General features: G+C 41.9%; 1 protein-coding gene across 1 annotated transcript in view; it reads left to right on the top strand.

Annotated features, from left to right (window-relative positions):
- Positions 1 to 24,881, top strand: part of rnf213a (ring finger protein 213a) — a 79,338-nt gene that overhangs the window by 42,845 nt on the left and 11,612 nt on the right. Inside the window, exons 16-59 of the mRNA XM_057361142.1 lie at positions 57 to 155; positions 758 to 880; positions 1,604 to 1,796; positions 1,873 to 2,046; positions 2,131 to 2,283; positions 2,366 to 2,958; positions 4,158 to 4,317; positions 4,397 to 4,614; positions 4,693 to 4,830; positions 5,245 to 5,409; positions 5,493 to 6,762; positions 6,902 to 7,083; positions 7,187 to 7,342; positions 7,435 to 11,037; positions 11,537 to 11,661; positions 11,758 to 11,853; positions 11,941 to 12,062; positions 12,140 to 12,271; positions 12,355 to 12,416; positions 12,505 to 12,658; positions 12,957 to 13,092; positions 13,216 to 13,407; positions 13,652 to 13,782; positions 13,938 to 14,095; positions 14,185 to 14,394; positions 14,486 to 14,673; positions 15,101 to 15,221; positions 15,301 to 15,401; positions 15,846 to 16,028; positions 17,096 to 17,262; positions 17,341 to 17,446; positions 17,518 to 17,632; positions 18,091 to 18,298; positions 18,413 to 18,609; positions 18,695 to 18,817; positions 19,241 to 19,351; positions 19,636 to 19,878; positions 19,965 to 20,040; positions 20,781 to 20,815; positions 20,946 to 21,046; positions 22,302 to 22,458; positions 22,536 to 22,710; positions 22,801 to 22,895; positions 24,375 to 24,626. Coding sequence (XP_057217125.1) covers positions 57 to 155; positions 758 to 880; positions 1,604 to 1,796; positions 1,873 to 2,046; positions 2,131 to 2,283; positions 2,366 to 2,958; positions 4,158 to 4,317; positions 4,397 to 4,614; positions 4,693 to 4,830; positions 5,245 to 5,409; positions 5,493 to 6,762; positions 6,902 to 7,083; positions 7,187 to 7,342; positions 7,435 to 11,037; positions 11,537 to 11,661; positions 11,758 to 11,853; positions 11,941 to 12,062; positions 12,140 to 12,271; positions 12,355 to 12,416; positions 12,505 to 12,658; positions 12,957 to 13,092; positions 13,216 to 13,407; positions 13,652 to 13,782; positions 13,938 to 14,095; positions 14,185 to 14,394; positions 14,486 to 14,673; positions 15,101 to 15,221; positions 15,301 to 15,401; positions 15,846 to 16,028; positions 17,096 to 17,262; positions 17,341 to 17,446; positions 17,518 to 17,632; positions 18,091 to 18,298; positions 18,413 to 18,609; positions 18,695 to 18,817; positions 19,241 to 19,351; positions 19,636 to 19,878; positions 19,965 to 20,040; positions 20,781 to 20,815; positions 20,946 to 21,046; positions 22,302 to 22,458; positions 22,536 to 22,710; positions 22,801 to 22,895; positions 24,375 to 24,626 — 11,499 coding nt within the window. The remainder of the gene's footprint in view (positions 1 to 56; positions 156 to 757; positions 881 to 1,603; positions 1,797 to 1,872; positions 2,047 to 2,130; positions 2,284 to 2,365; positions 2,959 to 4,157; positions 4,318 to 4,396; positions 4,615 to 4,692; positions 4,831 to 5,244; positions 5,410 to 5,492; positions 6,763 to 6,901; positions 7,084 to 7,186; positions 7,343 to 7,434; positions 11,038 to 11,536; positions 11,662 to 11,757; positions 11,854 to 11,940; positions 12,063 to 12,139; positions 12,272 to 12,354; positions 12,417 to 12,504; positions 12,659 to 12,956; positions 13,093 to 13,215; positions 13,408 to 13,651; positions 13,783 to 13,937; positions 14,096 to 14,184; positions 14,395 to 14,485; positions 14,674 to 15,100; positions 15,222 to 15,300; positions 15,402 to 15,845; positions 16,029 to 17,095; positions 17,263 to 17,340; positions 17,447 to 17,517; positions 17,633 to 18,090; positions 18,299 to 18,412; positions 18,610 to 18,694; positions 18,818 to 19,240; positions 19,352 to 19,635; positions 19,879 to 19,964; positions 20,041 to 20,780; positions 20,816 to 20,945; positions 21,047 to 22,301; positions 22,459 to 22,535; positions 22,711 to 22,800; positions 22,896 to 24,374; positions 24,627 to 24,881) is intronic.

A 24,881-nucleotide genomic window follows, 5' to 3' on the forward strand; every position in this document is an offset into this window, starting at 1 on the left:
TCATTTCCTTTGTACCACTTGTATTTAGTTTATTATAATGCTGTTTTCTTCCACAGATGTGGAATAACATTATTGCCATAGATTTCATGAGTAAGGACTTCACTAAAGAATGGAGAGAGACCTTTATACAAGACTTTGAGGGGAAATTTCAACAGGTAGAGTATATGTGTTTAGTGAGGCTGGGAGTCAAGACCCGTCCATTATATTGATTTAGGATTTGTTTTCTTTCTCTTACAAACACGCGAGAATATAAAACGTGCACATTCTCAGTCATCGAAAACAAAAAACACGACCAGATCATCCGGAGTGTTTCTCAAACATGCTCTAAACAGCCTACGGGGTGTGAATTGAATAAGATGTGTATTACTATTCTCTTAAATAGTTCCTTTCTAACCTTTCCTTAGACAAGGCCAGCATGTCTCTCTTTTTTATGACTAGGGAAGATTTGTCAAGCAACTGTGTATCTGTACTCTGATTTCATCTTCAGAATCAGGATTGTTTCATTCCTGACGAGTCCTGCTGTGTAGTGAGGTTTATTTCAGTTCATCTGAATGCCTTTCTTTGTTGCTTTATGAACATTGATCCAAGTGGCAGGAAGCACAGAACTTCAGACCTGCTAACACACTTTAAACAGAACACCATAATCAACAGATGTCCTGGTGAAACTACAATAAATGAGACTAGACATGTGTGCAACTGATAACCTTCTCTCTGTAAGAGTAAATGTGAAAAACGATTTGTTTTTTTCTCTTATTAGGAAGAGCAACTTGATCAAATTGAAATTTATTGCTCAAAGATTGAGGAACTTAATGGCTCGCAGCCTTTTCTGGCGAGTTGTGTAGAGAAGTGTGCTCTCCAGGCTGTGACCACAATATGCCAGGTAAAGGACTCGCACCTCATGAGTCATTCAGCTTCATTTCATCACACATGTATAAAATGGCTTCGTCCAGTCCACTGGTATTTGTCGGTTATTAAATATGGCTTGAAATGCATATAGAAATGGTTAATAAATCAACGAAAATGATGGAACACAACAGGATACATTATAAATCAAGTTGACACAGGTTTTCACAGAATAATGAAAGTGAAAAGTGAAAGTGACCTATTAGTCAGATATGGTGACCCATACCCGAAATGTGACCTCTGCATTTAACCCATCCAGAGAGTAGTGAACACACCCATCAAGTGGTGACCACACGTACACCCGGAGCAGTGGGCAGCTATCACTGCAGCGCCCGGGGAAAAATAATGGTTTCAGTGTTGGTCTTCTCCTAAAACAGGAGTCTTCAGAAGTCTTTGAATGGAAAGTTCATATTAAACGGGCCACCTAGCCTTGATTACCTTCATGTACTTTTAAAATAGTTTTTTTGTGTGTGTGTGTGGATTGGAATGACATGAGAGCTTTGTTAATACTGCATAGAGACAGTGACTATTTCACATTATAAGTTCTGTGCATTATAATCATATTTCTTAATCATATCATATTTTAAATGTAATGTACGTTTACCCAGTGCATTGCGATATCATATAACAAGAGCAAATCAGTAATATAGGCTTTTGTGTGCGCTTGCATAGACTCACTGTACAGACTTCTTTTCAACAGACTAAATCTGAGGGGAAACTTTTTGAGAGATTCAGAAACTTGCGCATAAACTGGAAATTTGGAAAGCTTGTTTCCACCATCATCCTAAAGTCATGGCCAAAAGATGACAAAGGAAACTATGTGGAGGAAGAAGAAGTTGTTCTCAAACATCTTCTGGGCTGGACAGCAGCCAAAAATATCTTTCAGCTTCATGGTAATTAAAGTACACTTTTACACACGTTTAATGTTTAAACCGGATGACGGCAATGTTCTGTATGTTCTGGCTGCAGGTGCTGATGAAAAACTGATCGATCAGCTTTCTGAAGAAGCTAAAGAGCAATTAGCCATCGCAACATCATTATTCACAAACATTTTAAATCAACTTGTGACAGGGAACATAAAGATAAAACTACTCAATCTCATTCTGAAGAAGAGTGCTGCATTCCTTGACCTGCTTAGTTTAGGTAAAATACCTCACACGTGACATTTTCTCGTTTTAACATACTGCGTGCGTTGTGAGGACTCATGACCCCACTGGTTTTTTCCAGAGTGTTTTTGTGAAAATGAACAATACAAGGACACCAACGCCATGAAGAGGCTTCTTCGGTCTCGACAAGAGGAGGTGAAGGCTATCAATCACGAGAGCGAGCTGGTGGACGCTCTCATTACTATGTGCCGCAGTCTAGAGGAACATGTGATCGGTAGAAGCTATCTTCTGAACACCTGACTGTAAAAGATCACTTTGTTTAGAGGTTTTAATACTACACTTGTTGTATTTTACAGTTCAATTTGAAGAGTTGGAAGAAAAACACCATTTTGACACCAATGAGATGGAGCTGGCCGAGTTCATGGATGTTCATTTATTAAATGAAGTTTCCTTTCCAGTGTCAAGAGTCACCTACTTTCAGCTTGATGATGATGTTCGCTCTATGGCAGAGGTCCTAAATATCTATAAAGAAAGTTTTGTTTTCAAATCGTGTTGGGTGAATGAGGCAAAAGAATTTGCAGAGAGCGGAATGTTTCTGTCAGAGGAGGAAATAGATATCACACTTGAAGATCTAAACAGAGAAATATTCGAAACCTCTTATGATACCTACAAAACCATATACACAACACTTAAAGATGGTAGCATAACTTTTGAAGACGTTGATGTAATATTCAGAGCCTACAAGGGAAAGTATGAAGAACTTGCAGCAGATGTTGCAATCATTTGCAAACTGGATGGCAGTGATGACCAGCGCTGGGTCCAGACCAGAATCCAGCAGATCCAGCAGTACCATGAGCTTCATCTGGCAGTCGAGTCGGCTCAGGTGGTCATGAAAGTCAAAGAGACGCTCTGCCTACAAGGAGACTTTCAAGTCTTGGAGAAGTTGCTTGTAAGTCATCTCATTTTTGCCGATATGTGTCCTCTAGTCATAACTAGGCTAAGATAAAGTGAGGGAAATAATTATTTGATCCCCTGCTGATTTTGTAAGTTTGCCTGCTTACAAAGAAATGAAGGGTCTATAATTTTTATGGTGGGTTTATTTTAACTGATAGAGACAGAATATAAAAAATCAGGGAAAAATTGTTATATAAAGGTTATAAATTGATTTGCATTTCAGTCAGTGAAATAAGTATTTGATAGAAAAAATAACTTTGTACTTGGTGGAGAATGTTTCCAACACTGTGCTTCTCTGTAGGGATGGTGTTCTTGGGGTCATAGTCAGCATTTCTCTCCCTCCAAACACAGTAGTCAATTTTGGTCTCACAGCACTTTCTCCAAAACTTTTCTGAATCATGTTGATGTTCATTGTCAAACTTAAGACAAGTCAGGCGGGTCTTCTTGGGCAGGAGGACCTTGCGGGTGCTTCAGGATTTCAGTCTACTGTGGCATAGCGTGTTACCAATGTGTTACCAATGGTTTGCTTGCTAACTGTGGTCCCAACTGTCTTGAAATCATTAACAGGCTTCTTCCGTGTAGTTCTGGGCTGATCTTTAACATTTCTCATGATCATCTTTACCCCATTGGGGAAATATTGCAGGGAGCTCCAGAACAAGGGCATTTGATAGTTATTTTGTATTTCTTCTATTTCCAAATAATGGCACCAACAGTTGTCTCCTTCTCACCAAGCTTCTGTCTGTAGCCTATTGAAGGTTTGTGCAGGTCTCCAGTCTTGTCCCTGACATCCTTTGAAACCTGCTTGGTCTGGACCACGAGAGGTTGAAATGGAAGATACAGATTCTGTTGGCAGACATCTTTTATATACATAACAAGCTGACTTAGGAGTACTTTCTTAAAGTGACAGGACTAATCTGTGGTCCATATAGGCACAGAACCAATCTGTGGAGCCAGAATTCTTGCTAGTTGGTAGGGGATCAAATACTTATTTCACTGACTGAAATGCAAATCAATTTATAAACTTTATGTAACATTTTTACCCCTGATTTTTTTAGATTCTGTCTCTATCAGTTAAAATAAACCCACCATAAAAATTATAGACCCTTCATTTCTTTGTAAGCAGGCAAACTTACAAAATCAGCAGGGGTTCAAATAATTATTTATGGTAAACTCATAAGGCTTTCTTCCCTTTAGACACACTTGGATTTTAAACAGGATCGTCTGGACAGCATTGACATGGAGTTGATTCAGGCAAAAACTGTGCTTGTGGACATCACAGAGTCCCGTAGACTGTGCCTTCAGGAACTGGGCATCAGAAAGAATTTTGTCATGTGGGTTAAAGAGGCTCTTGAAGGTAAAAAACAACATTGAGTGGGACTTCATTGTTTTTATGCTCTTTTGTAAGCAAATGTTGTTCCTCTTTATCACTTCAGACATCAATGAGTTGAAAGTGTTTGTGGATTTGGCTTCCATCTCTGCTGGAGAGAATGATTTGGATGTGGATCGTGTGGCCTGTTTTCATGATGCAGTTCTTGGCTACTCCTGCATGCTCTATGATTTAAATCCAGAGGCCGACTTCAGACTTTTTAAAGACATGCTGAAGAAACTGTGGAAGGCGCTTGACAATGACTCCAACCTCCCCAAAAAATTGGTACGAGTATTTGACAACCAAAAGAAGTAAAACTAGATTCTTTCATGTTTTTGTTCACCAACAATTTCTCTGTTTCAGTGTGACTCTGCAAGGCACCTAGAATGGTTGAAGACGGTCAAGGACAGCCATGGTTCAGTGGAACTGTCCTCTTTGTCTCTGGCATCAGCTATCAACACAAACGGCATCTACATTATCAGTGCACAAAATCAAAAGAAGGTTTGTTATAACTGTTTGAGTTTAATTAGATGATGCACACAAACATTTTGAAATACTTGAATGAATATTTGCTAACATTGTGCTGGATTTTTGACTAAAACCTTAAAGTGTATTAATTGGTGTGTTTTGGAACATGCTAACTGGTTGACCATCATCTTGCTTAGGGTAAGGGCCTTGCAGGCAGCTTTAGCTCAGGAATCAGATTTTTGAAGCATGGCAGCTAATTTGTGTTAGACCAAGATGGTCTACAATCTCATCTAGCATAATCCAGCAACTAACTATCTTGGACCAACTACAAGTCCAGTTATTAAGTTTCAAAACACAGCATTTTTTCTTGAGGAGCAGTAGCATGTGAAATCAGCACAATGTTTATTTTTAGCTATTGTTATCAACCCTTGAATATTACTTTTTCAGTTATGTTTGGAAAATATTCTGAAGATACAAATTAAAGAAGAGCACGATGAGGGCTGTGAGACACGCATTTATTCTCTTGAAGACCTCAGGGATCTTCAGAATAAATTGATGCTAATGTCTGGCAAAGGAGACCAGGGCCAGTGTGAAGTCGATCAGTTTGCAGAGGTGACTTTTCCAGCTGTTTGATTTTGTTACATTTCACAACGACTATTGTAATTACCCCGAATGAACTTTTTCCCTGTTTCCAGGTGTTTGCCAGTGTACAGCGGATGGCCTCTGCGTTTATGGATTTGTATGTGGCTGGAAATCCATTGTTCAGACACTGGGAGGCAAAAGTCAACTGTAACAGTAAAGAAGCATGCATCATAATGGACTTCAACATAGGGAGTGTTGTCAGTGCCATCATGGTGGAAGGTGATGTCACAGAACAGTTGATTAAGGTCTGTAAGAAAATGGAGAGCTGCCTATGTTTCTGGAAAGTTTTTATGGACAAGCAGAGATCTCAGCATTACTACTTAAACTATTACACTGCAGAACAACTAGTCTACATGTGCCATCAACTCAGCCAGAACAATGTGATTGAAATAGAAGATCAAGCTCTTATGATGCTCTCTTTTATCAAACCCAATTGTTCTACTTCAGATTTGAGACAGGCTTGGCACAGGCTTCAGTATGAAGTCATTAAGGAGGGTCCCGAGCAGAGCGATGACTTTGACTTTCAAACTTTTGTCGAAGTCCCCAGTGTGATTGACAATGATTGTACTGAGCAGGCATCGTTTGAAGACTTGGAAAGTCAGATGGGTCATGCTAATGAGGCAGAAAAGCTAGATGTGATTTGGAATGTTTACATGCGAGACATGAACAATCTTCTGCCAAGCTCTCTTGATGTCAGAAGTCTTGGATATCTTCTTGAAATTTTGGCCAACAGCCCCAGCGAATACAAGGGTGATCGGCGTCCCCAGAATCAGAAAAGATGGAACATTCAGAGGGAACTTCCGAACGGAATGGCTACTGGAAGACCAAATCTGATCGTCTGCCCTTCTGAAGAAATTCTGCTGTCATGCATTTCAATTTACATGAGCAGCAAGAATGAGCCTCTACCAACCTATGATGAAGTACTCCTGTGTAGTGCTTCCACTCCATATGAAGAAGTGGAACTTTTCCTCCGGCGCTGTCTCTCTGCTGGCTATAGGGGAAAGAAGATATACACAATGCTTTATGTGGACCAACTTACCTATGAAGTGAGCTACAAAGTGGAGCAGTTTTTTCAGCATCAAAATGCACAGAGCGGAAAAGATTACAGGCTGGTGTTGATCTGCAGCTCTAATAGAGAACATACGTACCTTCCTTCAGCTTTTAATCAATTTAGGTTGCACTTGATTCCCCAAGAGCCAATCATCAGTATTCAGCGATACCTTGCTAGGCATTTTACAGTGCCAGCTGACGTATCCAGTGCTGCCGCTGTGTTCAAAGACAGACAGTGTGTGGGAGTTGTATCCTCAAACAGATCAGGAGTTGGTGAGTATATTTGGAAGTCGTGGATTTAAATTTTGTTTTCAGAATTCATGTTAGTTTTACACTGACAGAAAATAGCCTTTTTAGACTTTGTTTTCTGTGTGTGTGCGTGCGTAAATCATGTCTATGTGGGTTATTGTAGGTAAATCACTTTATATCAGGAGAATGAATGAGAAATTGAAGAAGGTCACCAAGAAGCCTTCACAGCTGAAGTGCATCAGATTGATTGAGCCAAAAGTTGATGAAAATGTCATCCTTCAGTCCTTGCTTAAAAGCCCTGAGAAAAAGGAGCTTTCAGTCTATCATTTTGATGTCACCACCATGGTAGCTACTGGATTTGACTTTATGATCTATTATTATTATTTATTTGATAAGCGTAGAGGGAATGTTGCTGCTGTTTTTCACTCTTTTTTCGGGAATATTTCAGGTAAAAAAGGGACTTCATGAATTTCTGTTTAGACTGTTGATCCTTGGATACCTCATGGACTCAGAAGGAAACATGTGGAAAAACAATAACAAGCACTTGTATGTCATCGAGATCCTGAGACCTGATGGTGGCACGTACCGAAATGACCAAAGAGCTGTAAGTAAACTGAAAATTTATTTCATTAAATCATGTAAAGATTGATGTCATTAATGTAATGCCCCGTGAATTAATTTGCCTTTTCTTGGTAGGGTGCAAAAGTTCCCTGTGCTTTCTTGGATGTATTTCCAAGTGTCTACTGCCGTCCACCCAAAGAGGTACTTGAGTTGGAAATGAGAATCCAGGAAGATCCGTTATTAATGGAGGAGGATGATCCCCTTATGGATGACCAAGAGTTCCAAAGCGAGGCATTCCAGCGCCCTTATCAGTACCTGCAACGTTTCTACAACAATGTCAGTTTAGATTCCTTCGTGTACCAAGGAATAGAGGGCACTCACATGGAATGCCTGCAGATGTTGTTTGTGTACTGCGGCATCATAGACCCCTCTTGGGCAGAGTTGCGGAATTTTGCTTGGTTCCTGAACTTACAACTTCGGGATTGTGAGAGATCAGTATTTTGTGACGTTTCTTTCATAGGGGATACTCTTTTGGGATTCAAAAACTTTGTAGTTGACTTCATGATTCTCATGGCAAAGGATTTTGCCACTCCTTCACTCAGCATCTCTGACCAGAGTCCAGGGAAACTGCACAATGACCTTTCCTCTGCCAGTGAAGAAGATCTCGCTCCCTTTAGGGTACGAAAACGATGGGAGTCAGAACCGCATCCGTACATTTTCTTCAATGATGACCATGAGTCCATGACATTCATTGGCTTTCATCTTCAGCCGAATGTACAGAATGGGATTGATGCTATTGATCCATCAACAAAAAGAGTGATCAAGCAGAACATCATGACCACAGAGCTCTATGAAGGCCTTAAACTACAGAGAGTTCCCTTCGATATTGATTTTGACCAGCTCCCCAGATGGGAGAAGATTGAGAGACTTTCCAGGGTTTTGGGAATACAGTGGCCTCTTGATCCAGACGAAACATATGAGCTCACCACAGACAACATATTAAAAATGTTGGCAATTCACATGCGCTTCCGCTGTGGGATTCCTGTCATAATCATGGGTGAGACCGGATGCGGGAAGACCAGGCTAATCAAATTCCTTTGTGAGATGCACAGAAGTGGAGTTGCCACTGACAACATGAAACTAGTTAAGGTTCACGGAGGGACCACTTCAGACATGATCTACTCCAAAGTGAGAGAAGCAGAGGCCATGGCGTTAAGAAACAAGATGGATTATGGCTTTGACTCTGTGTTGTTTTTTGATGAAGCAAACACAACAGAGGCCGTTAGCAGCATTAAGGAAATCCTCTGTGACCAGAGTGTTGATGGACAGCATTTGACAAGTGACACTGGTTTGCAAATTATTGCCGCTTGCAACCCATACAGAAAGCACACCGACGTAATGATCAAGAGATTGGAGTCAGCTGGTTTGGGATACAGAGTTCGTGCTGAGGAAGCAGACGAAAAGCTTGGATCCATTCCACTCCGCCAGCTAGTGTACAGAGTGCAGGCTTTACCACCTAGCATGATTCCACTAGTTTGGGACTTTGGGCAGCTCAATGACCATACTGAAAAAATGTACATCAAGCAAATAGTTGAACGGGTAGTTGAAACCCATTCCATTGATGCAGATTACATTGCGACTATCACCAATGTTCTTTCAGCCTCACAGATGTATATGCGTACGAGACAGGATGAATGTAGTTTTGTGAGTCTGAGGGATGTCGAGCGCTGCATGCAAGTTTTTGGCTGGTTCTACAAAAACTACCCAATGATCTTCTCGGAGCTTGACCAGTTTGAAGGCATTCAGCGGGCAGAGAGAAACGATCAACAACAGGGGAATGCTAATGAAAGAAACCCATTTCTTTGGTCGTTACTTATGGCTGTTGGTGTGTGTTACCATGCCTGCTTGGAGGATAAAGAGAAATTCCGAAGGAAAATTTGCAGGTACCTTCCAGAGACCTACTGTCAAATGAAGGTGATGCAGGAAATCTCACTTATTCAGGATCTTTTTTTGAGTGGAGTTCCTTTGGGGGACACCATTGCTCGAAACAGTGCCTTGAAGGAAAATGTGTTCATGATGGTAATTTGCATTGAACTACGAATACCTCTCTTTTTAGTTGGAAAACCTGGAAGCTCCAAGTCCCTGTCTAAAACTCTGGTTGCTGATGGTATGCAAGGCCAAGCGGCCCATTCAGATTTGTTCAGAAAGTTGAAGCAGATCCATCTTGTTTCCTTTCAATGCAGTCCTCATTCTACACCAGACGGGATCATCAACACATTTAAGCAATGTGCCCGTTTTCAGGAAGGCAAGAATCTAAGAGAGTACGTCTCGGTAGTAGTACTAGATGAGATTGGCTTGGCGGAAGATTCCCCAAAAATGCCTCTGAAAACTTTACATCCTTTGCTGGAGGAGGGATGCATAGATGATCAGCCAGTACCCCACAAGAAGGTGGGTTTCATCGGTATCTCAAACTGGGCTTTGGACCCAGCCAAGATGAACAGAGGGATATTTGTTTCACGTGGCGATCCTGATGAAAGGGAGTTGATCGAGAGCGCAAAAGGCATATGTTCCTCCGATGCCATGATCCTTGAGAGGGTGAGAGAGTACTTTCAGCCATTCGCCCGTGCTTACCTGAACATCTGTAAGAAACAGGGAAAAGGTTTCTTTGGTCTGCGAGACTATTACAGCTTGATCAAGATGATGTTTGCTGTAGCCAAAGCTGCTGATTGGAAGCCGAGCGCTGACCAGATCGTGAAGGCTGTGTTGAGGAACTTCAGTGGCAAGGACAATGTTGATGCTGTCACAGTTTTCACCAGCAGACTAAATATCACACCGAAGCTTGAGAATATCAGTGCCATTGAGCTTGTTAGAGAAAACATCACAGCCATTGGTCAAGATGAGGAATGCAGATACCTGCTTGTTCTGACCAAAAACTATGCAGCCCTTCGAATACTACAGCAAACGTTTTTTTCAGACCAGCACCAACCAGAGATTATCTTTGGGTCAAGCTTTCCAAAAGACCAAGAATATACTCAGATATGTCGCAACATTAACCGTGTCAAGATCTGTATGGAAACTGGTCAAACCATTGTCCTCCTGAATTTGCAGAACTTGTACGAAAGCTTGTATGATGCTCTCAACCAGTATTACGTGTGCCTCGGAGGTCAGAAATATGTGGATTTGGGACTTGGAACCCACAGAGTCAAATGCAGAGTGCACAAGGATTTCAGGCTCATTGTCATTGAGGAGAAGGACATCGTGTACAAGCAGTTTCCCATTCCACTGATCAACAGATTGGAGAAACATTATCTTGACATCAATACTGTGCTAAGGAGGGAGCAGAAGGACCTTGTTCAGAAGCTTGAACACTGGGTTCAGTGCTTCATCGCTGCTCGAAGCAAGCATTCGGTTGTTCCTCAAGCGCGGCGCTATTGTCCAGCGGATGTGTTCATTGGCTACCACTCGGACACATGTGCGTCTGTTGTACTGCAAGTCACAGAGCAACTTAAAGGGCAAATGGAGTTCTCAGATCCTAGAATCATAGATGAGGCTAAATGGATCCTTTTGAACTGTGCAACACCAGATGCTGTTGTTCGGCTAGACTGCACTTCCCTCCCCAGTGTGGAAATCGACCAATTGTCAAGTGTATACTTCAAAGACCAGAAGCATAGTTCCCTTGCTGACTTCATCCTTTCTCACACACAGCAAACAGGGCCTAGCCATGCCTTTTTCACAGAGGTAAAGCAATACTTCTGATTATTACTCTGGAATAGTGGTTCTCAGCATACATCCAAGGGGGCAACAAGATGGTTTAAAACCAACTTAAAAATGATCAACAGCATTTATCTTGATTTACACAATTCCCTCATCAACCATCACCAAGTCTTGGACAACAAATTTTAAAAGGGTGATTTATAGACCTGGGAGGAAATGTATCAGATTATAGAAAGTCACGAACACTTCTGTAATGATAATAATTTGAATTCTAGATATACTGTATGTCAACATGTAAAATATTTTGTTTGGTAGAAACTGCTGAGTAATTTCTCTTTGTAAAAGCGTTGTCATTACAGCAGAAGTACCAGAAAGTCTACACCTGGGGGCCCTTCTAGTATTGCATTGGATAATGGGTGGGGGGGGGTTGGGGAGAACCACTGCTCTAGAACAATCTATTGCATTTCTGTCTTGGAAAACATCTTTGTACACTAAACTTTCAATCTTATCCCTAATCCTTTAGGTGACGACTTTCTCAAGGCTTCTGACTGCAGCTGAAACTGAACAGCTACAGAATGCCGTCCAAAACATAGAGCTCCTTTCTCTACAGCAGTTTGACACGGAACACTCATTCCTCAAGAAAATCAAGTACTGTGCTCACAAACCACCACATGTATATCGTATCGCAACAAAAAGCACAAATATTCTCAATAAAATGAATTAAAACCCTTTTTCTGTCTTCAGAAATTATTTGGAAAACACCACTGGGGACAAGATACTTCTCATCCAGAGCGATTTTGATGAAGGCTCCCAAAGTTCAAATGTCATCGCATCTGCAAAGTGAGTTGAATGTGACTGTTTGCACGTTTAGTATCTTCCTTAAATGAGATGAAAACAGAATGATTTGAATTTAAAATATATTTCCAGGTATTCCTCTATCAATGAAATCAACAAGTTCAGGAAAGAGAGCCATGGAAAGATTTTTATGTACTTCATCACTAAACTACCAAGAATGGATGGTGGAACTTCTTACATCGGATTTCATGGCGGTAAGCAAAGTTTGATTGGACCCCCGACTAACATTGTTTGTTTTGGAGGGAACCTCATTGAAGATTCTTTTGATAAGGCCCTTGGAAGTCGGTCCACGTTGATGACCTCAGAAGATCGAAAGATATCGTCTCTGATATAAAAGCCTTGCAGTGTCTGACCATCAGCCAGCTGTTTGAAGAGAAACCAGAGAAAGCAGCTGAGCCTGAAGGTAAAGTCATTGAGAGCTAGTGTATAGTTAAGGGATGATCTGCAATCAATCTAAACAATCTAAATCATGTTTACTGCCTTCAGTTATGCAGGTTGAGGAAATGTACGCAGAAGAAGAAGAAAAGATGGAAGTAGAAGACAATGCTGTGAGTTTAACAACATCACTGTAATATCAGTCCGGTGTATTTGTGATGCTATCGTCTCCCTGTTGTTGTTGTGTTTCTTGTGCTTTAGGTCTGGGAGAGTGTTGTGGACACCACAGCGCTGTTGCGTAGCTGCGTTCAGAGTGCAGTTGGCATGCTGAGAGATCAGACGGAGACGGGCACCCGCAGCACTAAGAGACTAGAGATTCTGCTCATGCTCCTCGCTGACAATCAGACTCTGCAAGGTGAGAGGTTTCTTTTGTTGTGCGAGGAAAAGAGCAAACATAATGAGGACAGTCCACGTTTCTTTTCACTTTTAAACAAAGAGAACAACAGAAGAGAAAGAATTAAAAATCTCACGGGGAGGAATGACAATGATACACAGGAATTCATTCAATAGGCGAAATTAGGAATAAAGTGAAAATATCATATAAAATTGTCCTGAAAAGAACCATAATGGGCCTGCCGAGATCATCTTATCTTTCTTCCACTGTGAAATAACTCTTTAAAGCTTTCATTACTTATCCACTCATATGTTTCCAGCTGAATTTCTGAAGACTTTAAAGAAGCGAATCTATTCGTTGTTGATCATTCAAGATGAAAACACAATCTCTGCCAAGAGCTGGGTCTCCAGAGAAGCACTAAATATTGATGCCTTGCAGGAGGGTGGAACTTTCAGGTAAGGATGAGAGAGAGAATGTAGAACTGCACACTGTTTTGGATTGTAGCATTTCAGATGTTGACTTTGACTTGGCCTTTTGAGCTGTTTTTGTGAAACTTGCCCATCATTTTTGTGTTTTAGACATGCTCTGTGGAGGCGAGTTCAAGCTGTGATAACTCCCTTCTTGGCTCAACTTGTTTCAATTATTGATCGGGACTGCAATCTAGACCTCTTGCTGGATACAAACTCTGAGGAATCCTTGAAGAAACTCTGGTTGAACATTTTTGGAGATGCCAAGTTGCTGAATGTTCCTTATGCAAGCCTGAAAAACAAGTATGTGGTTATTTGATTTTAAGATGCATTTTGTACACCTTTGGGTCCAAAACATCTATGCACGTACACAAATGACCCTATCTTCCATTTCAGTAAGCAACCCGAAAGACCACATTACTTTGGGTGAGTTCTGGGTTAGAAAAAGAAAATTACTCACGTCCTCATGTCGTTCCACAACCGTAAGCCCTTCCTTCATCTTCAGAACACAAAAGAAGATTTTGCTAAAACACTTCATCTTTAACAGCTCAGAGATGAAGACGATCTTGGTTCAGAACTACGTTGCAGTTGACAGGAACATGGGCTGCACGATGCCTTTCAGCTGGAGAATTAAAGATTATCTAGAGGAACTTTGGGTCCACGCTTTACAGCGAGAAGGTATTTTTTGCAGCTTTTTTCCTGAACAATCATGCTTAAATCAGTGTGGTTAGTTCTCATGGATTTTGAGGATTTTCCATACCTTGAACTCTGTTCTTACAATTTAAAGTAATAAGTATAAACAATAGACCTTCTGTTTTTATTTCCGTCGACAGGACACACTCTAAAGCAATTTGAAGAGTTCTTTTGGCAAACCCCTTTAGGCAGATACATCTCTGAAGCATCCTGTGAGATGCAGATGGAGTTCTTCCACAGGTATCTTCAGGATTTCATCTCCATGACCATGAATGTAACATCCAAGGTGGATCTTGAGGTGAGAGCCAGAGCCTTTCAAAGGTTTTGTCCAAGCGCATACACTTGTTCATGTGTTGATATGCTAGTGTATCTGTTTTTGTGTTTTAGCTCTTATGTGGAGCTCTTACCTGTGGTGTAAACGAGCTCAGAGATGGGCAGGAAACGCGTGAGAGTGAAGTGATTTCTCTGCCGTGGGTTCACGCTGCCTACAATCACTTCAAGAACCGAATACAGAACCTCTACAGGATGATCAGTATAGAGCCGGAGATAGCTCAGATGCTTCTAGATAACACCTGTGCAAGAGAGGGAGCGGAACTGGCAAGTGCTTGAATGTTTCTTCTGCGCTAGTTGGGCATTGGATGTGCAACTGCTGAAGTTACATCGCTCGGATCATGTTTCTGTTTCTCAGGTATTAGACGTGTACGCTGCTCTGGCCTGTATTGAATACCTGGAGCCCCGGACTCTAGATGGAGATGTTGAAAGTCTGGCCTGGCTTAGACGTGTCAAAAAGCTACAGGTGCCAGTTGAGCTGGTCTGCTGTGAGGAGAGTCTGCGGCACTATGGAGAGAGAAGCAAACAGATGATCACACATGTCAAGTGAGTTACAAGCTCATGTCCGGGGATGGCTTTTACGGTATTCTTGATCCAATAAGAGTATTGGTTACTCATTTGGTATTGCTAGAAGTTCAGTTCTGATGTGTGCAGTGCTGGCTCAGATCATTCGCTGACCCTTTGTAAATAAATACCACAAAAGCACACAGATCAACTTGAAATGGGTGCTCGACCTAAACAAATCATATCAGAAAAATGTATGAAAAGTCAGCACACCAAAGCTCCAGACTTTAAGCACACATGCTCGAAACTGATGAAGAGTCGTGTGCTCGAAAAGTTACACGTTTTGTGAAAGTCTGTTCAAAAGTGTTTCATATTTTTGGAGCTATTTTTGATGTTCTGACTTTTCATACATTTTTCTCATGCGCTTTGTAATGATCAGTATTATCATGCATGTGGTATTCATTCTCAGACACGGCTGGCAGCGCATTCACTCACTGGCCTTGTTTGTGGAGCACATGCTGCTGGGTGTTGGAGACGTGCACGTGAAACTCAGGCCGCTGGTTCTGGAGCACACTCGACGCCTAGCACAAGTGAGGCCACTCATAGTCCTTTGTGGAAAACAGTTTTATTTCAGCTTCAAGTCAGGATTGACTCATCTGTTTGTTGAAGGTCCTAGAACAGAAGTCAGACCTCAAGAAGAAGCAGCCGTTTGAGGCAGTCATCACCGTGCTCAAGACCTGCAAAGATGAAGCCTCTCGGAGCACTTTTAGGTTTGATTTGATATTAGGTCTTCTTTTTTAAATCATTAGACTGCTGTTACAGGATTGTGATGACATGTGACTAGAAACATTTAACAATGGATTGTAAGGTGAAATCATTCGGACTGTTGAATCTAAATGTAGTGTTTACCCACAGTAAATGCTAAATAAAGTGATCTCGCTGATGTCCACATTTATGTCACACGCTTCAAATTGGATTTGATCTTTTGACATGCACATGTTAAAGCAATAAACCCTGTGAAGCAGTGGATTACAGGGCATTTTATAACAGCTAAGGGGTGTTGTTAGGCACGACGTGAAGTGAAGCTGTCGTAAAATGCACTTGTAACCCACTGCTTCACAGGGCTTATTGCTTTTATAAAACGGTTATTTCATATGCGCGGCAAGGCTTTCTATTAGGATCCACGTAAACGCAGTGAGTGTTTGTTTACCCAGGTTTGGCATTCAGCTCTGTCCCGTGTGCATGGGAGACCCTCGGGACCCTTTGAGTCTGCCCTGTGACCACATCTACTGTCTAACCTGCATCAAACAGTGGCTGGCGCCCAGTCAGATGCATTGCCCTCTGTGTCTACAGGAAGTGCCTGATGACTTTGAGCTCAAGGCCTCTGAGACTACAAGGTAATCTAATACATGTCTGGGCTGAATATTTTCAGCTTTGCTTTATTTTTCTTGTTTGCCTCTCTCTCTCTCTCTCTCTCTCTCTCTCTCTCTCTCTCTCTCTCTCTCTCTCTCTCTCTCTCTCTCTCTCNTCTCTCTCTCTCTCTCTCTCTCTCTCTCTCTCTCTCTCTCTCTCTCTCTCTCTCTCTCTCTCTCTCTCTCTCTCTCTCTCTCTCTCTCTCTCTACACACCGATCAGGCATAACAATAGGAGCACTGACAGGTGACATGAATAATACTAATTATCTCTTCAACACGCCACCTGTTAGCGGGTGGGATATATCAGGCAGAATGAGAACATTTTGTCCTCAAAGTTGATGTGTTAGAAGCAGGAAAAATGACAAGGGCCAGCAGGACAAGGGCCAGATTGTGATAGCTAGAAGACAGGGTCAGAGCATCTCCAAAACTGCAGCTCTTGTGATGTGTTCCCGGTCTGCAGTGGTCACTATCTATCAAAAGTGGTCAAGGAAGGAACAGTAGGGAACCAGCAACAGGGTCATGGGCGGCCAAGGCCCACTGGTGCACGTGGAGCGAAGGCCAACAGACCAGCTACTGTAGTTTAAATTGCTGAAGAGGATAAGGCTGGTTCTGATAGAAAGGTGTCAGAATACACAGTGCATCGCAGTTTGTAGCGTATGCCCATGCTGACCCATGTCCATCGTCAAAAGAGCCAACAGAGGGCACGTGAGCATCTGAACTGGACCACAGAGAAATGGAAGAAGGTGGCTCGATCGGAGGAATCACGTTTTCTTGAACATCACGTGGATGGCCGGTTGCCTGGGGAACACATGACACCTGGATGCACTGTGGGAAGAAGTCAAGCCCAGCAGAGGCAGTGTGATGCTTTGGGCAATGTTCTGCCAGAGACCACAGTGGAGGCCATGCCTCGACGGGTCAGGGTTGTGTTGGAAGCAAAAGTGGGACCGACGCAATATTAGAAAGGCGTTAGGTCATAATGTTATGCTTGATGGGTATATGTTCATGTATGTACCAGTCTAAACACTCTCGTGTGCTTGTTTTGGTCACTAGGGGTCTCATCCATCAGAACTCATTGTTCAGAATGCGATGTAATGCTTTCTTCATTGATTTGGTGTCCACCGTGTGCTTCAAAGACAACACTCCGCCCAGCAAAGACATCATACACCACCTGCTGTCCCTCCTGATGGTGGAGGTCAGCTCGCTCCCTCACATCAGAGGTACATCTGTTTGTCATGTGTGTACATGTACAGTATGTGTGGAGGACTAGATTACGATTAGACCCATGTTCCTCTCAGGACAAGACCGGAGGTTCTTGACAAAGGCTCTTTCTCCCTTCGATGACTCTGTGGATAAGAATCCAGTAGTGCGTTCCGTGGTGCTGAAACTCCTGCTCAAGTACAGGTGAGTAGCTCACAGCGTACCCTTCTTTCACATTGAGGGATGAAATCATTTTTTGTCTTTTCCTCTTTCAGCTTCGATGATGTAAAGCACTATCTTCAGCGACATCTGACAGAAGTTGAGCAGAGCAACATCATTGAGAAGACTGATAAAACTGAGCTTTATTCCTTGTACATAAACTGTTTGGAGGTGTGTATGTCATCGTCCTCACCAACCTAGTCACAGCTTAGTTACAGTCGTTTACAACTTTCAAGTAGTTTTGATGATGATGATATCATTTACTGAGCATCTACATCATGCTGATCACGGCTGGTGTGGTGTCTGGTCAAGCTTCTTGAAAATAGCCAGATTCCATCTCTGCATAACTCTCATGCTTTTCCTTCACCATCCACTCTTTTCATTTGGATCAAAACCGACAACAGTAAATTCAGTCTGGTTTGTCCAAACTTTTGACTGCTAGTATTTTGTTGTTTTTATGGACAACCCTATTGGAGCCCTACTGGAAATGTATGTTTTAAGGTTCATTTTTACAGATTCAATTCCTTTTGGTAGTGCATGCAATTAAAATGAATTAACAAAGTTACTTTCTTAAGATTCTGTGTATGTTCTGTGTAGGTCAAAAGTCAAGTTTCCCTCTGTGTGTGCAGGACTCGATGTACGATCGGACACAGTGGCACTCTGTCGGCGAGCGTCAGATCTGTTTGCAGGAGGAAAGACATTTTCTGCTGGAGTTTCTTCATTCTGACTCCTTGTCTGCACACACTGTATCTGTAGATCACCTGCAGCGGCTGGCCAGAGTTCGGCTGTGTCTGGATACGACCGCTGAGCTGCTGGTCAACAGATCGACTCGTGCTGGTGAACATTTCACCCAAAAGCCAAAAGAAATTATGTGCATAAAATATCAACCCTGTTTGGAGACCTTGTGAAAATATACATCTACATTGATTGATATTGGTCTTCTTGTTTTAGGTGGACGTGATGATGCTTTGGCTTCTAGCCCAGAGTTTTTCAACAGTGTGGTTGATCTGTGCTGCCGGAGCGGGAATGACTGGTTCAGGGTTTATCTCATCAGAAAGATCTGCAGTCTTCATGGGGTTGAATATGTCCAGAAGCTTCTGCCACAAAAAGAGTTCATGTGGCTGTTTCCTCAGGAGATTCTTGAGTCGGTGGGTTTAAGTTGAATTAACGTCATGATGCTGACGTGAGTCAGAAGTATTTGTGCTTGAACTATTCAATGTATTTTGTGCACAGAAGCAAGATGGCAGTCAGATTGACCAGTATCTAGCATGCGGGATGGGTTACAAAACTATTCGAGATGCAGTAGCCAAAGCCATGCTGGACTGTAACATGGACAGAATACAGAAAGCCATTGAGGTGTGTATTTACTCCTTTACACACACAAACCAGAGTGAAATGTGCCTGTGTGGCACTTTTGCATTGACCAGGGTCAAAAATGAGGGCCACCAAACTAAAAAAGCCACGGTAACTGCTGTACTGCAAGTCAAAATGGTAAAAGAATGAAAGTGTGGATCACGTTGCATCTTATTTTTCTTGGCTGTGTTGAGCATTATTATCATTCACACACATTTCTGTTATGAACCTTGAGAGTGAGACCCCCAACATAAGATTACACACGAACCAACTAGAACTATAGGCATGAATATATGATCTGTGCAATGTATGTTTGTACTCGCGTGATTGGAACAGAGCTATTACAGTGTCATGAAGGGTTTAAGCATGCAGTCACATTCTTGGCATTTTTTATCTGTGCTGATCAGCCGATGTCTTTGTTTGAAGGCTTGCAACTGCACACCCATGAAGAAAGCTGTTTATCTGCTAATGGCTTTGTTCAGAGAAGTCACATCGCTGTACAGAACTGAAAACACCAACATGCACCCTAAACCTGAGGTAAAACACAACACATATACAGTACACTACATAACAAATCTGCTTCATGGTTTTGGAAGAACAGTCTATGGAGAATGGGAATAAAACCATTAAGAATGGTTAGTCAAAGGGTAATATCAAATGAGGAATAGCATTTTCTTTTAGATTCTGAGATTAAAGAGTTTGATGTCAAATGAAAACATACTGTTAAGTTTCATTCATTACACAGATGAAGCCATCAGAAACTTGTTGATCAGTGTGCATTCCCTGATGCCTGACATTCATGTTACGTTTGTTTTCTGTAGCAATGTGTCGGCCTTGGAGAATTTCTCAGAAGCTCAGACGTCTTGGTCAATAATGAAATGAGAGAGTTTGCTGAAGCGCTGGTGAATAACCGGCTGTGCGCGCTGCGTGTACGGCCGCAGATGACAGGCAGAGAGTTTGTGCTGCTGGAGGTCACAGTTCACATGGCTGCGGTCCTGCTGTGTGGAAACTTCCCTTTACTGCAACCACTGCAGCGTCTGGCTCTGTCCCCGAACAACATGACGGTGCGAAACCACATGAGAATGAAAGAGACAAGATGACTGGAACGAATGCGAGCGTGATATTGATCTGGCATGTGTTCTCCTCACAGGCTTCATTCATCCCGACTATGCCTGATGACATGTTGGCTGTTGCCCAGCAGGCCATGGGACAGCTTCAGTGGTATTGTGAGTGTCGTAGCACAGACATCATCAAAACCAATCCATCGCGTTAGACTGTTGTGCTTCATGTTAGTCTAGTCAGAACCAAACCGAAATGACAAACAAATGTCGTCTTTTGATGAATTGAGTACCTAAGGTAATACCTCGTGCCTTCACGTGCTATCAGAGCTATTGTAAATGTGTAAATAAACCAGACATGACTTGTGTTTACCGCTGGGATGCTCGAGGGTAATTCCCGAGTGTCATGAACTTTACTTTATAAAGATATGGTAAAGGGAAAACCCTTGCTTCTGTGACTGGTATGATTTATTCAATTCATTTGATTGCTATAGCGCTTTTACAATTTGCATTGCATTAAAGCAGCTGTACAAGAAAACCAAACATAAGTGGAACACGCACACAAGATAAGACAAAGCTTCAAAGTAATATGAAATAGTGAAGATAAGGTAAAAACGCACATGCATACGCAGACACGTAGAAACACACATACATAGGCATTGTAGTGCATGTTAACATACGAATGAACCAGTTGAAGCGTATCGTATGTTTCATACACAATGTTTGACTGACATTCCAGATAAAGATGGCACTGTTCATGTTTATGTGCTCGTCAATAATCAGGATGCTAAATGTCATTTTGGCTTTCATTTCATTTAATTCCTAAGCCTGGTGTCCTCTGTGACGAAGTAGGACAAGTTTGGACTGAAATGTGATCTATGATTAAATATCTTTTTTCATCTTAACAGTCTGTCCTAACGGTCATCCGTGCACTGTTGGTGAGGTAAGTTCATGTGACTTCATTCCTATCATTTGGCTTATCATCACTGAGTTCATGTACTGCATTATATGTATACAGTCACAGAAACATTCAAATAAAAAGAATAAAACGTTTTGCTCCTCCATCTGTCCAGTGTGGTCGACCCATGGAAATCAGTCGCTGTCCAGACTGTAATATAGAAATAGGTGGCACCAACCACAATCCTGTTCAGGGCTTCCACGTCATGCTGAAACAGTAAGTTATCTCGCAGTGAATGCTTGTTGTTCCTGTCTAGTTTTAGGAAATGTAATGGATCACCTCCCAGCTAACACAGTACGTTCTGACGACGTCGCCAGTTCCTCTTCATTTGGTCACCGTGACATTACTCTGTGACCACGTTCTGAGGACGTCTTGGCCACGTTTCATTTCTTTGAATTTTTGCTAACGTTCCAGAAACATCGTAGCCACGTCCTCAAATAACGTCGTGAATTAATCCCGTTGAGGTACACTGGTCTTCAGATAACCTGGACACTGGTCATTTGATTAATGAATCTGGTCATTTCTATTTGTTATGCGAAACATTTATGATCAGAGTAAAATCTGTTTTATTGTCAAGACGAATGCTATTAATCCAACTTTTCACAGCTATTAAACTGGAGTTAAATCAAATACAACAATTAATACTGTCACATGTTCATGTTAGTTTCTAGTGGACTTTTAGTTTGTACCTTTTGTGTCCTGTTTCCTGTCTTGTGTTCTAGTCTTTGTAGTCTAGTTATTTTGTCTAGCCCTCATTAGTTTGTGTATTTAAACCCCAGTGTTTCTCTTGTCAGTTGTATTGTTGGTGTGGTGTTCTGTTTTTGGTTTCCTTGGTCATTTGCCATTTTGTTTAATTTTATTAACACTGCCTGCAGTTGTATCTGCTCCCAGTCTGTTGGCGAGGAATATGGTCCGGTCCAGATACATGGTCACAACATAACTGTGAAATACAATCGCTGCATTGTACAGTTCAATATTTAACATATGAATATCTAACTGTCGATGCTTAAACACACAGATCTTAAAAACATTGCATCCACAGCTTTATATTGAAATGTTTGGAATTAGTTTTGTAGACGGATACGATATAATTGTGCCTAACCTTATATTTCTAGTAACACTTTACAATAAGGTTCAGTTCATGATCTAACAGCGCACAACGTCTTTTGTCTTAGTTTAAGGTTCATGTAAATGTATTAATATCTGTTGTTTCTCTGACTGTTCATTCTGTTTATTAATGTTTATACCACCTGAAAAAAAAAAATCCATGAATATACGAAGACCACAAAATATAAGAGAATGATAAAACTGTGGGAAAAGTACCGAACTACAAAATGTACGTTTAGGGTTTATTTTGGATTACTGCACATCATTTCTTGCATATATGACTGACTGTATATCTAAGACTTGAATGTAAGATTTGGCTAATAATGGTTTGTGGTGACAGATTCTGGGTTGTTGCTCTTTGCAGAGAGGACCAAACTAAGTCAGGACACATTCTGGGTGACGCCCAGCGCCGAGACCACCCTGACATGCAGGACACCAAGAATATGTCACCTGCCCCCTTCGCTCTTCTCAGACTGCTCGCACACGTGTCTTTGCTGTATGGAGCTCAAAACCACCCCGAGGTAATTCATTCTGCACCTGGTGATGTGTAGTTTCACGCTGAGCGTGATAATGAGTATCGATGCGTGTTTCTGTGCAGTGCCTCATGCAGATGATCAAGCCTGCTGTGCTGGATCCGGCTTCTTTCCTCATGGCTCATCTTTTGAAGGACATGGAGCAGCTGAGCAGAGCTCTGGGTAAAGGTGTGGATGATGTGGTCATTACCATCCATTTGACCATCCACAGTCTGCTGGAGCCCCGTCAAGCCAGCCAGTGTAAGAGACACCACAACTCACTTTACAGGTCACACTGGCCATATTCAGCTCCTGCCGCGGACATTCAAAAAGGCTTTTTATTTGAAACAGGGCCTGTTACTTATGATCCAAACCTTTCCACCAAAGATGCAAGAAATGCATGGGAGAATGCCATGAACACTGATGTCATCGCGCATCAACTGAAGGTAAACACCCCATTTTCCATTCATTTCCTTCCTTCTTAATTATGTCTGACAGCAGAAAAGATGTTTGGCTTGTTGAGTAGTTGTTCGATCACATGGAACATAACCATACCTGTCAACACTCCTGTTTTTGCCGGGAGTTTTTCACACCCATCTCCCGCCACAATCCCGTATTTCAGTTGTTTCTCCTGTGAAACCATAGTTCTATATATCGGTGTGTGAAGCTCCCAGACCGACGCGGACGCGTTCGTGTGAACAGGGGTGGCTCTGTGGCTTAAAGGGAGCGTCATTTACTCACCCTCTTTTGTTCACTTCTGCAGAACACAAAAGAAGATATTTTGCAGAATGTTGAAAACCGAACAGCAGTGCCAGCCATTGCCTTCTATTGTATGGACACAAAACCAATGCAAGTCTATGGCTGCCATCGACTGTTCGGTCAACAACATTTTTCAAAAGATCTTCTTTTGTGTTCTGCGGAAGAAAGAAAGTCGTACAGGTTTGAAATGACAAGAGGATGAGTAAATGATGACAGAATTTCCATCGTTGGGTGAACTCTCCCTTTAATCCACTGCCCATCGCCCCCTCACAAGAGGATTCACATCCGCATATTCCGCTCACTCACTCACTGACTGCAAACCACAGATCCTATCTACATTACAGAAGGCATGTTTACTGTATCAGAGGTGGGTAGTAACGCGCAACAATTACTTCGTTACATTCACTTGAGTAACATTTTGGAAAATATGTACTTTTTAAGTAAAATTAAAAGTGTGTACGTTTACTCTTACTTGAGTCAATTTCTCATAGAAAATCTGTACTTTTACTTCGTTACATAACTTACATTGCGTGACGTTCCTTCATTTTGAAATATGCTTTTTAAAACACGTTGTTTATTTCAAGGTCGTCGTCTCTTTTTACGGGCATTCCCGAGTGATCGATGCTTTTGAGTCGATTCTTTTGAAAGCTTTAATTGAACAATGGGCAAAACCATTTGAGATAGGATGTCTGCCTAATTAAACCAATTAAACCTTGAACACCACATTAGCTGTTGCTATTTCTATGCTTTCACAAAACACCTGTTATGAAAAGAGTGTTGTGTTCTGCAGACAACTCTGAATAAAACAAGGAGGTTCATTCTAATATTTCCCGTACTGTGACCATAAAGGGTTCTTGTAAATAATAACTGCAACATGCAAACACTTGCAAATCCATTCATCCATCCATGTTAATAAATAAGTTCAGCTGACTAACAAACAAAGTTAAAACAACCCAACTACAGGACGCATGAAGGGACAAACTGCACGTGCTTTTTTAAACATTCGGTCATGTCTGTGGAAGCTTATTAGTTTCATCTCCATCCCGGATTTTGTTACCCAAGCGTTGAACATCATAAAGCAGAAGCTGAATGGTGGATTAGTTTCTGAGAAGCGCTATCGACTGTTATTTGAAGCTCTGCTTGACGTGATTTGATCTTGCTCTCAGGTTTTGGAGCATCAGCTGAAGGAAGTGAATGCTATCATAAGGGAAGATGATCGAGTGTCTTCTAATCCTCTCATGAAGTTGACGTTTGGGGAACCAGGACTGTTCCTGCGCTCTCTGCCCCAGAACTCCCTCATCCATAATTCATCCATCTGGAGCTGCAGGAGGAAGGTGTCCATGTCCAGTCTGAGTCACGTTGTGGAGCAGAACAATGGCCGAGACGCTTTACCTGTGCTCTGGAGGTTCCTTCAGCGGGTAAGATGTCCATCAACCAGAGCGAACAACACTTTAACTACACTCACTTCATAGCAGGGGTCGAACCACCTCATAAGGGCGGTAAGACGCTTGTGTGTGTTCGCTTGGGGTCATGGTTTTAGAGCCCGGTTCAGTTGGATTCGCTTTGATGTGAGGGCAGGGGTCATGGCGTGGCACCAGCAATGCTAAAGAACACTAGATTCACTTTGAATCTAATAATAATAATAATAACAACTTCATACACTGGCTTCACGT

This window comes from Triplophysa rosa, linkage group LG19 (assembly GCF_024868665.1).
Source record: "Triplophysa rosa linkage group LG19, Trosa_1v2, whole genome shotgun sequence".
Lineage (NCBI taxonomy): Eukaryota > Metazoa > Chordata > Actinopteri > Cypriniformes > Nemacheilidae > Triplophysa > Triplophysa rosa.